The sequence below is a fragment of the Dendroctonus ponderosae genome, unplaced genomic scaffold (assembly GCF_020466585.1).
Source record: "Dendroctonus ponderosae isolate FM_Combo_2020 unplaced genomic scaffold, Dpon_F_20191213v2 Dpon_F_20191213_1, whole genome shotgun sequence".
Lineage (NCBI taxonomy): Eukaryota > Metazoa > Arthropoda > Insecta > Coleoptera > Curculionidae > Dendroctonus > Dendroctonus ponderosae.
The window spans coordinates 21,088,503-21,102,574 of NW_026017110.1; the positions used below are offsets into that span (position 1 = coordinate 21,088,503).

General features: G+C 36.1%; 2 protein-coding genes and 2 long non-coding RNA genes across 4 annotated transcripts; 2 read left to right on the top strand and 2 right to left on the bottom strand.

The window, feature by feature from the left end:
* The first annotated feature begins 242 nt into the window (after positions 1 to 242).
* On the top strand, positions 243 to 2,510 carry LOC109533777 (interferon-inducible double-stranded RNA-dependent protein kinase activator A homolog). The gene is made up of 5 exons (XM_019899182.2): positions 243 to 369; positions 597 to 840; positions 899 to 1,140; positions 1,314 to 1,512; positions 2,154 to 2,510. Exons 2-5 carry the CDS (start codon positions 607 to 609, stop codon positions 2,394 to 2,396), a joined length of 918 nt encoding a protein of 305 aa, XP_019754741.2. The 5' UTR covers positions 243 to 369; positions 597 to 606; the 3' UTR covers positions 2,397 to 2,510.
* Positions 2,500 to 3,481, bottom strand: LOC125504979. Its single transcript, XR_007281859.1, has 2 exons — positions 3,360 to 3,481; positions 2,500 to 2,752 (listed from the first exon to the last, which is right to left on the bottom strand). It is a non-coding gene; the product is annotated as an uncharacterized LOC125504979 (long non-coding RNA).
* A 34-nt stretch (positions 3,482 to 3,515) lies between these two features.
* Positions 3,516 to 7,599, top strand: LOC125504978. The gene is made up of 3 exons (XR_007281856.1): positions 3,516 to 3,663; positions 5,413 to 5,536; positions 7,292 to 7,599. It is a non-coding gene; the product is annotated as an uncharacterized LOC125504978 (long non-coding RNA).
* Positions 7,600 to 9,587: 1,988 nt separating this feature from the next.
* On the bottom strand, positions 9,588 to 10,217 carry LOC125502581. Its single transcript, XM_048661160.1, has one exon. The coding sequence runs from the start codon at positions 10,215 to 10,217 to the stop codon at positions 9,588 to 9,590; it is 630 nt and encodes a 209-aa protein (XP_048517117.1).
* Positions 10,218 to 14,072: the final 3,855 nt, after the last annotated feature.

Here is a 14,072-nt window from a genome sequence, read left to right on the forward strand (position 1 = left end):
TGATTGATTTTACTAATAACTCTTCCAGCCATAAAGTAGACGGAAAACATTTACCGCCTAAAGCTTGGTAGGTAAAAATTTTAAAATTTTCCGACCACCACCTAGACTGAATCTCCAAGATCAAAAAAACTTGCCAATTTTTGTAGCAGTAGTTTAAAATATGGACCAATAATATTCAATCCAACATTCGCTGATTTAAAGTGTATTCACTAACTACAAAAGTGCATAAAATATAAAATATATGTGAAATATTCTGAGTGGTTTTTAGAGAGCTGAAGTCGAAACATCGGTACTGTCAGTCATATCGTTAAAGTGATCGTTTATAGTGTTTTAATCTATAGGTAGCAAATCTGCTCAGGTATTTCCAGAGTAAGTTGATTATTTACTACTGTAATAAGGTCTGGCTACTACTACTAAACAAAAACATTATCAAATTATTGTTTGTACTACGTATGGTTATCTGAATGAATATTCTTGCTCATTACTGATAAACTAATATATTGCTTAAATACATATAATACGAGTATATGCAAAGATCCCTTGTAATTAATTGAATTACGTGATTTGGCTGCATGTATTCAAATATGCTTTCTCAGTTTTTTCAGAATGTTGAAAAGTCCAGTCTCAATTTTACAAGAACTAATGACACAACGGAAATTGCCATCCCCAATATATACATATGAAGAATCGGATAACTCATACTATTCATACTTTATGTGCTACGTAGACATTGGCATTCAACGAGTGTCTGCATCAGGCTCCTCAAGAAAATCCGCCAAACACAATGCCGCAGTTTTAATTCTCAATTATTTGGGTATTAGAACGGAAGACTCAGATCAGGTAAAATGTAGTTGCCAACTCCGGTAATTTTGATTTTCAGTACATATCTCCATTTTAGTTACCCAGCATTTGTATGTTACCCACTCCAGCACCAAAGCACATACCAACTATTAATTTTATTGGAAAACTAAATGAATTATCATCTGGGCACAAACTTCCACATGCCGTTTACATTCACAAAGAAATACTACATAATTATCAATTCTGTGTTATTTGTGATTTTCTGGAATTCACTGTCGAAGGCTTTGGATTTTCCAAAAAAACAGCAAAACAGGATGCCGCGAAGAAAATGTTACATATGTGGGTCATATTAACAATTAATTATTTATTTGTTTCTTTCCCAGTTATTTTGCTGGTTTTATTATTATCTCAAGAAAATTTGTTATAGCTACTGATATCAGACCTTCTGCTCCAGTTAAAGCTTTTCGTCACGTTGAACGGAAAAGCTCTAATAAAACTGTTTGTCTTTTTAGAATACAGCAGCAAGGTATTGGCACTATATATAAGCAAATACAGCTTTCAGAAAGCATTCAGAATGCCGTACCTTCCAATGTTTCAGCTATTCAAGAGATAGATGAAGCATTGCAAAAATATACAGATATTGTGAAGAATATGAAAATTGGAACACATCCAGATACTAGGAGTGTTTTGGAATCATCTAAAGATAAATTGGTATGAACCTACATGATAAATGCCAACATTTTTACGATTTTGTATTTATTTCTTTAATTACCTGTTCTTATGCCACTTTCATAATATTTATTTCTTATGAAATATTTGCACTTGATTAGTCTTGCATTATCAATATGAAGACGTATATTTTTTTGTAATTCTCATGAAGCAACTTAAAGCGTAAATGAAGCAAATGGTACTTATTCATCATCATTCAGTGTTTATTCACCTATTATTTTAATTTTTAGACAGGTCTGAAAACATATAACAACTTACTGAATAAACAGGCATCTCCTAACCAGTTTGACTCTATTAAACTTTGGTGCAACGTTAATTAGACACGTTCTTCAATAGATTAGAATTAATTAGATTTGTTTTCGGGATCGGGTTTTATAACATCAATTGATATCGAAAGCATGACAGGCTTTTAAATCTATCGCCTGCATTTCAAGACATTATATTTAAATTATTTGCAAAGACTCTGCGAAAAATGTGTAAAGCTATCTATATAATCAGCATCAATCAATATTAAACTTAAATCGTATATATAATTTATTCTCATTTTTGTGGCAGTTGGTAGAAAATATATCAACTTTCTGTTCATGGAATTAGAAAATCATGCATGTGTTTTTACTTTTCAGGTCAGGTTTCGCACATGGAACGAGTTAGAGATGTATCTAGTCGACCAAGGCTACACACTTGAAGTAACTGTTTTTCAACCCCAACCGCTGATGCTGTGCTTGAAAATCAACGAATACACATTCTTGAATTTCGGAGAAACGCATGAAGAAATTTTTCAAAAATTTCTGTCGGTTTTAGTAAACATGTTAGAACAGGGTAGGGATTTGAGAAAATCGTATGTCGTAGATCTCGTAGGGATTTGAGAAAATCCGTTCGGCACGAGTTATACTGGCTTAAGTTGGAGAAAGGGATTTTTACTCACATTGTATGTTATTTTAAAATATTTTTTTACGAAATAAAATTATATTCTGTGTCAAGTTTCGTTATTATTCTTGTTCACACATTCATACATTGTTTTCATGAAAAATTTGTAAATAAAATTTTATAGTAGCTCCTCTGGTCATCTTATATTATCCCCGAGAAATAAATCTTGCATATTTCCATATTCCTCGTTTATTACTTACTAAGGGGAGTAATTATTTTACATTTTTTCCAACAGCAGGGTTTTGTTATATATTTTACATATTTTAGCTCCGTAGCTAAAGTTCAGGAGTTGATTCTGTAAAGAAAAGTTTATATGATGTTTTTATATGGGTAGAAGTAACAAAGTTTTGCAATAGTGTTGTGCTTATTTGTTTAAGCAAAATAATTTGTCTGTGCGGAAAAACTGAAAAGATAAATTACTTTCTGGTATTTTATATCTACTACTGCATGGTTTGGTTGCTTTAATGATTCATTAGGTTAACCCAGGGGCATGGAAGAAACTGATTTTAGTTTTTGTCTCAAAAACGAAGCGATCTACAAAAACAGTCGCAAGAGTCGAGAAAATAGCAATGGAAGCGTTTTTCAAGAGTTTTTCTCCAATTCATTGGAGTGTTTTATTTCCACATTCTGTTTATTCAATTGAAAACATTGGCCACCTAAACTTATAAGAAATTTGAATAAGTTGATGATTTTCTGATTAAAACTACCAGTTAAGTATCTATTTAATGCAAGGCACATGCTTAAATAACCCCCTGCATTTATAAATGCCAGTTGATAAAATGTCTGGGGCTTTGGTACATTTAATACCGGAAATTTAATAAAATTTGGAATTAAATCTTGAAAGTGTAGTGACATTTTTAATTTGTACAATAGAAGTTTAATTCCAAACCAATAAAAAATACCTTGAATTAACTACAAGTAATGATCTAAAATTGGTGATATTTGCCCTTTCAAAGGCACAGGTTGAACCACATTTTAACATATATTTTTAAAGGAAATCAGTCTATCTACTTTAATGTTTTTTATTGCACGAGGAAAACATAAACATTTCTTGTCTCTCTTGGCACTTGGTGGTTTGAAGGGCCAACGCGCAGGATGCTTTAGCAAARCCGGAATATTTCTGACTGCCAAAAATTTAGCGCACAAATATTTTAGTAAATTCCTGCGAAACTTGATCATTCTGTGCTCTACGCTGTACTACTCATGGTAAGTGAAACCTTTTTATTTATTCAGTTCTAGTTAGATTTTATTAAATCCGGGAATGAAACAGGGAGATTTCAGAAAGGGTTAATTAAAGGAAAATATAGAAAATTAGCTATTGGCTCGACAATTGGAATGCACCCAAAATTCCTGAAAAGCGATTCAAACCCAATAATCCCTTCCTGAATGTAAATCTGTGGTTGATTGTTTTCAAAGCATTGTAACTTATTAGACAAGCGTATTAAACAAGAAAATAATAGGTATTGATATTTAATGTACAGGGTATTCATTTTTTGTTGTAAATCGCCGGCATAGCTGTGGTCCCGCCATCTTGGCTGCAGTAGCGTGTTTCTCAAAAGATTTCAATATTCCACGCCATTTCTATCTCGAATATGAAACAAAATATAGTAAAAGTAAAAACGATTTTTTGTGGGGTTTTTTACGTGCTTTTTTTAGATACAAGATTAGCTCAGCTTCTTTAATAGGACACCCTGTATTCTTTCACACATTTTAATTGGCTTTGAAATTCCCATTCCAACTACCTATATATAACACACAATCGTTTATTCAAAACTAAACCAAGAAAGGGACACAATAAAAATGTATTCGTTATCGCCTATAGGTAATATGTATTTAAATTATGCGAAATATCAATGACGACATATTGTTTAAATATTTAAAAAATCAGATAGCAAACTGGCTATATTATTAATTGAAATTCGTAGAATTTTTCGAAAATATAATAACGGACACAGTGTTTCTCAACTTTTGAGCATTTATCGGACTGAAGTCAAATTCGGCCTAAACATCCCTTAAGTGACCTTATAAAGGCTGCTTATTTAGAGGTATAGAACTTCAAGCTGAAATAAAACTCATAGTATTAATGTCAAGGTCAGGGTACTGGCTTTATTGAAAAGAATATTGTATGCCATTATAGCATGAAGCGCAATTCCCGAAAGAAGTAAAATTTGCGACCACTTCCAGACTTCTTCCAGGCCATAAAGCACAAAAACAGTTAGTTTTCCTGGATTTAACGGCGTCTCCATAATGGGTTCTGGATTTTTTTCGATTATATCGACCGTAAAATGAACGTAGCGCACGGTGAGTTTGGCGAATTGAACAGCGATTTTCAAATTAAATTGCCGAATTTGGAGCGACAAAATCCAAAATTTAAAAGCCATTATTGAGACACCGTTCTATTGAGAAAAACTCACTGTTTGATGTGCTTTTCTACGGTCTAGTGGAATCAAAGTGGTCGACAATTGGCCTTATTTCGTGAATTGCGCTGCCTTTATATTCAGCTAAAGTTTTATGTGCACAGCTTTCTTATGCCAGTATTATACTACGCACTCACGAGATTATACTCATAATAAATTTGAACAGCTTTAGTAACTTATTTTTTATTAACTCAGCTTCACAGATTCTATACAGACTTCACAGATTGTAAACGAAAGAAACACTGAAAACAAAAAATATCGTAAATCTTATCAAATCTACAAAAATAAAAATTACCGATTTCTTGATACCCTCAGATCGAGATTCGCTACCAATATCGTCATCCTGCAGCTGGCAAACGACAAATAACCCCAAAAGTTTCCAGAAACTTTTTACAATTTGAAATAATTTTCAACATGCTCTAAGTCCGCATTGAATCGTACGATTATTGATGGCAGCCCTATTCTAAAGTGTAGTAATTCTCTCTAAAGTAGTAATTCTAGTGATTTCCTAATTGATAAAATATATTTTTTTCTCCAGGTAAACATTAGCGATGTCTACAACTGTGTCCACATCTTATAGATCATATTGGTATCGGTACGTTGATAAATTGAAAAAGTGATGATCACTCTCTGAGTCAAAATGGTACAGGGTACTGAGCATGGTAAGTTATCAATCAATGAGTAATTTTGTTATATATGTATACAGTAATATTCGTATATTTATATAACATATACGGGTGGCTCATTTTAAAAGAACGAGTCACGTAACCAACCTAGTAAATTATAGCAAATACAGGAAAATGTTTTATACAAATGTTGTGTAATTACTATGTTAAAACGTTAATACTATTTAATTTAGAACCAAATGCTCATGGATTTTGTAGTAAGAAATATACCAATTCATTTAAAGAATGGGAGTTATCGCCACCTGACGTTAACAGCGCCATCTATAAAAAGTTGTATCACCTTCGGGTTTTCCCCGAGAAATTACACAACATCTGAATAATAAATTTTCTTGTATTTGCCATCATTTGCGATATTTTTAATTGAGCCGCCCTTTATATAAGGAAGAGCCCTTCTGTTTTTCCATTTCAACACTTTGCGCAATTTCGTTCTCTGATATTGATTTAATCTTTTAAGCTTATATTTTACGAAGATTTTCTAAACAGTTGCTGGTGAAAATTGTTTTTTGCTTTTTTATTTTAGTTGCATGTTGCTTTTTGAAAAATTAATAGCTGATTTATTGCATCCTAAATTCGAGCGTCACACAAAACTTACAATTGTGAATATACTATTTAATGTGTTCGAGGCAACAGAGTGCAAGTGATACATTTTAAAAATTAAGAAAATCGTGTTTAAAGTCTAAAGTTTATAGAATCGGGGGGATAAATTGGCAATATTGATTTAAAAACATTTATATTCCTTGTAGTAAGAAACCACTTCTACAACAAATTATTGAAAAGTGTTTCCATGAACGTCTCAATGATTTCGGTAGTTTCTTTATTTGCTGTAAATTGTTTTTTTTTGTTTCATGCTTCAGAGGTACTTGGGGGATATTAGATAATTGTTACATCAAATTGTAAGTTTTTCTTTGAAACTCTTTACAAGATTTTCATAAACCACTTTACTCAAATCGAAAATCATAATCGACCTGCCTTTTTGAAGAAAAAAAAACAGTCCTAAAATTAAATAAAAGTAATAAAAGTAACGTTTAAATTAAAATAATGGAAAAGCCAGCTCTTTCATAGCGAAATTTAGTGACCCTCTCCACTTAGTGTAAAATTTTCGCAGCACAGTGTAAAATTCTAGCAAAATCAGTTGCAATGAAATTAATCACGTGGAAAATTTTTGGACGGTCTTCGAATGATACTGATTGATCACAATTCATAAATTGATTAGTAAAATTTCATATCTATAATTTTCACTCTTGAGCACTGTACTGGGTGAACAAAAGTAACTTGTGTTATTTTGTTCAAGTTTTTTATGTGTTAGTTCGGAAACCGTAGCAGATACTCAGAAACTGTTGTAGGTCTTACGAGTTAGATTTTTGAGTAAGCAAAACTGGTGCGATTAAATTTTTTTGGGATTTGTTTATAAGGTAATATTAATTCATTAATTTCAAATCAAATTAATATCCATTCAATTCAACAGCTCATATTTAGCCACAAACAATAAAGTAATGAATGATACAATAATAGTTGCTTCTCCATAAATATGGCCTTTTCCATTACTCCATGTTCTTCACTTTTTGTGATGATGTGTCAACATAAAATTGTGCTCACATTCCAAACGAAAAATAACTTTTTTACGAAAAATAAGTTTTTGATCCTTAGTTTTACTGTCAAGTTTTCATCCTCGATATTTTTAAGCTATTTGTGTACACAGTAGGATTTAGCATCACAAATATTTTATTGCAGGTCCCACTTTAAAAGGAGAAGACAGTAAGCCAACCTTTCCACCTGTCTTGGTGACTGTTGACGAAGATTTGGAGGAAACTCATTACATAGATTCATTGAATTTACCATAATTTACATAACAACTATTTACTAGATAAACCAATCAACACTGCCGATGAACTTACAATATGTAGGGCTGCAAATATTTATTTGTTGGCAACACAATCAACTTAAAAAAGTGGCTACACTCTTGTGGCAAATCTGCCCACTTTACAACTGTATTGGAAATAAAACACTTTTGGGGGTTTCTTAATTCCCATCTTTTCAGATTTGCAGAATTTATGCAGAAGGAGAATACTGTTCAGACGCCAAGGAGGGCTTATTTCAATACTGCCTGGTTGCTTTTCATATTTTGGTAGTTTGTATACTAATTGTTGCTAAATTATCTACAACTTGTTCTATGACAGCTTGTACTAGTAACTGTAGCTGATGGTTTTTTTTTTTATTTATATTCTTCCTGTCGAGTTTGCCAGTTTCACATTTGGAAAGTGCCTGAAAGTGTTCTTTGATCTCGAATTGGCTGAAGGTTGCCTAAACCCCATAGTATGGAAGCAATGTGTAGCTAGCCACAATGAGTGCACTTGCATAAAATTAAACACTGGAACATAAAATGCAGTTCATTATAACATCGTTGGAAGCAAATGGCTTTGCAGTCTGTAAATGGTTAACAGTAGTAAACATGGAACGTTAACCAAAGCGCAACATGGTTCTTTTGTCGATGGTGTTTGGGACAGAGATGCTGCTCTAGCGTTCTGAGTTGTGTGGTCTCCAGTATTGCTATTTTCCCACCATTCATTCATTATGCCCTCTTATACATCATTACTTTTGTATATTCAATGAATTGCAGAAGGATATGAAAGGGATCACGCATGACTTCACTTACTTGGACCTCAACTCTTGCCAGTAGGCTTCGTCATTCTGGTGCATATTTCGTGCAGTAGCACGTATATATGATGTTCATCATCTTATGCATATTCCTTCTAAAACCCATTCCGAAAAAGTGTTTTCCGCATGGGCGTGTGCAGTTGTAAACATCACAATCCTCCATATTTTGTTGCCTGCTGAGTCTTTCTTGCATACTGATTGTGAGGCTCCTATAAACTGCTTTGTCATACGCAGTCAGAGTAGTGGTATCTTTCCAGTAGTTACCCATTATGTTCAACGTTCAACCCCTGTCCTTTCTTGGGCACGGCACTAGAGGCCGGTTCTGGACTGGTGACTGATTCGCACTGACAATTTTAGCTTATCAGTGGAATAATCTAGGGCCGTCACAAATTAGCCTTGTGACGTAACAACAAACGATAAAAGTGGATTATTTTTCCAAGGGTGAATTTAATAATATCCGTGCTGAGCTTTAATGAAAACTGCAACGACAAAAACACCAACAATAATTGATTAAAAACCCGTTTAATCCCTAAATAAGGTCGTATACCTACAAATACAATTTTTGAAATCTACAAATGTTTCCTGAATCTCATTTACAAAGATAAACTTACCTTTAGCTTAAAACTAACTAAGAATATAAATTATAAAAAGTGAACCAAAAAGTCTTGTTAGTTCTAATTTTGAACTATTTTTTAATGAAACAAAAGGTGTTAAAATGAGTGTGCATCAGTGTCTAGTATTCACTGAGTGTTCCAAAATAACGGTATTGAAACCAATTGTACATTTAATTACAAATAAACACTACCGCCAGCTATGAGATAAATGAGAGGGTGTACGCAAGTGCTTGTGGGAGCGATGCTACGCGTTCGATTTTCGGGTGCGGACTGGAATTTCTTCCCTTACCCGCCTGGTCGGGCACTTAAAAAAGGTCTTCGCTGAGAAGATCAACGAACCAGGCGGTTTTCATGGGTTTGTTTTTATAGGGGGAATTTAGAGTGTTTTTGACCGTTTGTTGCAAGAAAGTCTGCAACATACTCCCCCCATTGAAGTCTCTTCAATTAAAAAGAATTTATAAAAGGAAGACCACTGACATGCTCTAAGCACGGAGAACCTCCTATTCAAGGGAAGAGAAAGCGAATTGAGGTTGATGGTCTTGAAGTGGGAGAGGAACAATTTTGGTGATACTGAGAGTAAAGTCTCCAGTAGAAGTCTTAATTTCAAAGGGGGTGTGTTATCCTCCTTTAGCAGTACAATCGTCCCCTCGGTTAAATTTGGGTATGGACGGTACCACTTTTCCAAAATTGACTCGTCAATAAACTTTTTGTCCTCGCGAAAGTACCTTTTGTCGCGTGAAAATGTTTTCTCCGAATTATCAAATCGCTATAGCAATAGCAAAGGAATCACCAAGCTTGAGGTTTCCTTTAGGGGATTTGAGTGGAGGGTCAACCTGGAAAGCGCCGTTATCCAGAACCCGTGCTGTGGATTCGAAAATATTTTCAGCAATTTGATCTTCCTCGGAGAGGTAGTTTCCAGAGGCAATTTCCTCAATGCTCCAGAATCTAGAAACCAACGTTTCCAGAGAGGACTTAGTTTGCGTTAAAAGGGACACATTCAAGTTGGAACACGACTGTACCCCATTGTAAATTGCGGGTGATTGAGCATACGACCCTCCCATAATCCATCCAAGCTGAGTATTTATCAAGGTTGTCAAATCTTTACCTAGACGAATTACTCCTTGTGACAATAGGTCGTAGTATAAGTCTGCCCCGAGTAGAAGATCAATTGGGCCTGGATTCAGAAACATAGGGTCAGCTAGGACCACTCCTTCAGGAATCACCCAACTCTGCACTTTGATCTCGGTTTGGGGTAAAGAAGAGGTAATGTCTGGCAAAATAGCACATGAAACAGTGAATTTATAGTGTGGAGAAACATTTGATTGCATGATAACATCTATCATTTTAGTGGCAATGCTATCCGTTAGAGCGATTCCTGTAATTTGCATTTTCCTGTGATAAGAGAAAAGTCACAGACGAGTTGCCAACACTTTGGTAATGAATGAATTCTGCGAACCATTATCAAGCACTGCCCGAGCAGATATTAAATTCCCAGATATGTCATAAAGCGAGACGACCGCTGTAGCCAGCAACACTTGACTTTTTCGGGTAGACAAAGATGTGAGCGCAGCACCTTGTGTGATTTGCGATTCGTTAGGGCCAGAAACTCGTGTTTCATTACAAGCAGATGTCGACCATTGAGATGGGTGAAAATTTGAATTTCTTTGAGAGTCCCGGGAAGTGGAGGTATAAGTGTTCGCATTAGCAACACGATAAGAATTATTTTTGCTATTTTGAGCAGAGCGGCTATCATGATTCTGTCGACCAGAAAACTTTGCACTAATATTTTCCCTAGATTGAGTTTGAGTCGACCCATATTGTAATTGTCGTCGGTTTGAACCTGCATCATTGCTTGTAGGATCAGTGTAGGAGTCCTGAAGAAGTGTATGGTGTTTCTTGTTACAAATCAAACAATCTTTTGTAGAAGGACAGTTACTCACTGAATGTTTAGAGCCAAGGCAGTTAAAACACAGCCTAGAGGACATAACAAACTTTCGTTTCTGACTAAATGGCAAGTGTTTAAATTGATTGCAAGTGTAAATTTTGTGATTGTTTTCTTTACAATACAAGCAATAAAGTGTAGAGTTTGAAGGTGTGTTGGTAGGCGCAAGTAACGCTGTTCTGTGTTGGATTTTGAAATTAGGACAGGCTCTTGTGACTGTCTTTTCAGTGCTAGCCAAGTTTTCTAAAATTAAGCAGCAATTTTCCAGAAAATTTAAAAACTCGCTCAACTCTGGAAGCTCACCTAAGTCACGCTCAGACTCAAAAGCACGTCTTGTGCCGAAATCGATCTTTTTACCCAAAAGATAAATTAATAAAAATTCAAACAACTGTTTATCCGAATGGTTTAAATTTTGAAGAGAAGTCAAACTTCGTCGACAGTTAGTCACAAATTCTCTAAGGGCTGAGGCATTACATTTGGTCATACAACTAACAACGCTCTACATCTAACAACGTGTTGAAGTGTGCGTTAATTACAGATAATTTATTTTCATAACGTCTACGCAAAATGTCTAAAGCCGCATTAAAATTTTCGTTTGTTACTTCTAGACTATCGATTAAGTTAAGTGCTTTATCGCGCAAAAACGATTTCAAGTAAATACATTTCTGAATGTCAATAAGGCCAGGATTATTTACAATAAGTGCAGTGAAAATTTGAAAAAACGGAGTTCATTCAGCAGTGTCACCTTTGAAAGGCTTAATATTAATTTGTGGTAGTGTTACTTCAATATTAAGCTGAGATAAACTTTGAGACAAATTAGGCGTACTACTAGCAGGTGTTTGCAAAGACTCAGAAGAGCGGGACAATTTTGATATTTGGCCTTTGATTATAACCACAGTATTGTAATATTTGTTTTCCAACATATCCCGATCTTCCTTGTCTTGGCCGGGTTCAGAAAGCGCTTCAATTTGATCTTGGGCACTATCATATTTCGAAAAAGCGGCTTCAAGTGTCGAAAAAAATAAATGAGAGGGTGCACGCAAGTGCCTGTGGGAGCGATACTACGCGTTCGATTTTCGGGTGCGGACTGAAATTTCTTCCCTTACCCGCCTGGTCGGGCACTTAAAAAAGGTCTTCGCTGAGAAGATCAACGAACCAGGCGGTTTTCATGGGTTTGTTTTTATAGGGGGAATTTAGGGTGTTTTTGACCGTTTGTTGCAAGAAAGTCTGCAACAACTGGTGTCTTAATAAACGCTTAAAGGATAGCCGCAGTCGTTCCTTCACTCCTGTTTGTGCCAGTTGAGCAAATAAGTCCCACTTTGAGCTCCTGGCCAGGAGGCCTTCAGTTCTTCTACACCGTTTGTCTCCTTCACCTTTATTTTCCAGGCGTAACTTGTGGTTGAATCCTGCCTGGAGAGCGGTAGTGAGAACTTGTTTAAGTTTATTCTTTCACTAGAGTTTCCGTTCCTATTCCCGCTATTATTCTAATGAGTGGAACGGTACAGAGACTGTTAGTCTTAACTCTGTCTCCAACCCCATGAGAAGTTTGTTTACATAATGGTTGTTGGAAAAACCAACATTGATAAAAAATGGTAAGAAAATATCACTGCTTTTTAAAGAAAATCATCTGCTAGATGTTGTGCTTGTTAGTGGCAAAATGGGAATCAACTGGGAATGCAGGTGGTATCTTCTGGTGCTTTCACACCCCTGCACGGGAGTGATGGGTTTTAATTCAGTCCTCGGTGGCAAAGATTGTGCCGCATACACAAGCAAGCATTTCAAAAGCTCTACTAAAGAAGAATTGAGAGTGGTGGCCGATGGATATTAATATACAAAGACCACTGTATGGGAACACCCTCTTCAATGCATCAACTCTTGTTGCCACAACCCCACAACTTAGCCGTCTGGCAAACCTGGATGTCCGATAGCACCTATCAATAGGCATGTGAGTTCGAACAAAGGGCTGATTCCGCTGAACAATTAAGATTGGATAGCACAGTTAAAATATAGAACAGAAAATAAAGCTTAGAACACACACTCATACTCACGAACTAATTCCCGTGTGATTAAACTGTTTCCCAGGGAGCTTGGTGATGGTATATCGATGTTTATTGCCTCTATCGGCATTAATGGGAAGGGTTGTTCTTCATTGGAATTTCTCGATTTGCTGCTTGATCGTTATCGGTGCAGATGAATACCGATGGAAATCAAAATCGGTGGGGCTGGTAGGACAGAGAAGTGTGGTCTGTTCGGTCGGTCGGTAGGACAGAAAATAAGTGCCGAAACTGGACTGCGTGTCCCTTCAAATACCGTTTTTCGCCTCTCCCTACTGCCTACTACTTGGCTGATTGTGGGAGCCCTTTTTAGTAAAGATACCAGTATAATTGTAAAGTACTATTAATACGTAAATAAGTGTCCGGGGGCCCTTGAAAACGACCATTCACCTGGTGCTGGCTTAAATTAGCCGGACAGAAAGAAAATTTTAGTAGCCTTCGTTACACACACCTTTTTCTTAGGAAAAAAATATGTATTCCATAAATATTTTTCTCACAGACGGTCGGAAAATAAATCGAAAAATTACGCTAGTAATTACCACCCAAATAAAATGGTAACTCATATAACTGGTTGATTATATCCCGTCACCATATCGTGTCTCCGGGTTTGGGATAAAGTGGAGTGGGGTAAGTGCGCCCCAGTTTTTAGTCAGTTTGGCTTTCACCCATATATCTTTAATTTGTTTTATATTTTTTTTCTTTTTTTTTTTCGGTGAGGTTCGGGAAATGCTCTTTTATGCACTCCCAGAGCTGGTGGTCTGTCGCTCTGGTGTGTGTGGGACTCCACCTCAGCTCTTTACCCACTAAAACCCTTTCCTCACCGCCGAGGTGGTGTTTGGCCTCGCACCGCGGTCATTTCTGTCCTATTGTGCCCTCGTACTTTTACTCCCTCATTATCCCTGTATATTCAATGAATTCCAGAAGAGTCTTGAGGGGAGTTCGCATGATCTGGTCTGGTGGAATTTCATCCCCTCCCAGGAGTTTTCGTCTACCTGTTGCATATGACGTGCAGTGACACATAACATGCAGAGTAGTTTCGTCCTCTAATTCGCAACCCCTGCAGGTCGGTTAATCACTCAGTCCCATCCTGAAGAGGTGTTTTTTGCAGGGGGCGTGTCCTGTTAAAAAGGCCACTATCCTCCTTATTTTTTGCTGAAACCTAGCAGTTCGTTTTTACGTACTGGTTGTGGAGGTCCCACCAACTGCTTTGCGGTATGGAGTCGCGGTGTCTCCTCCCAGTACTTTCT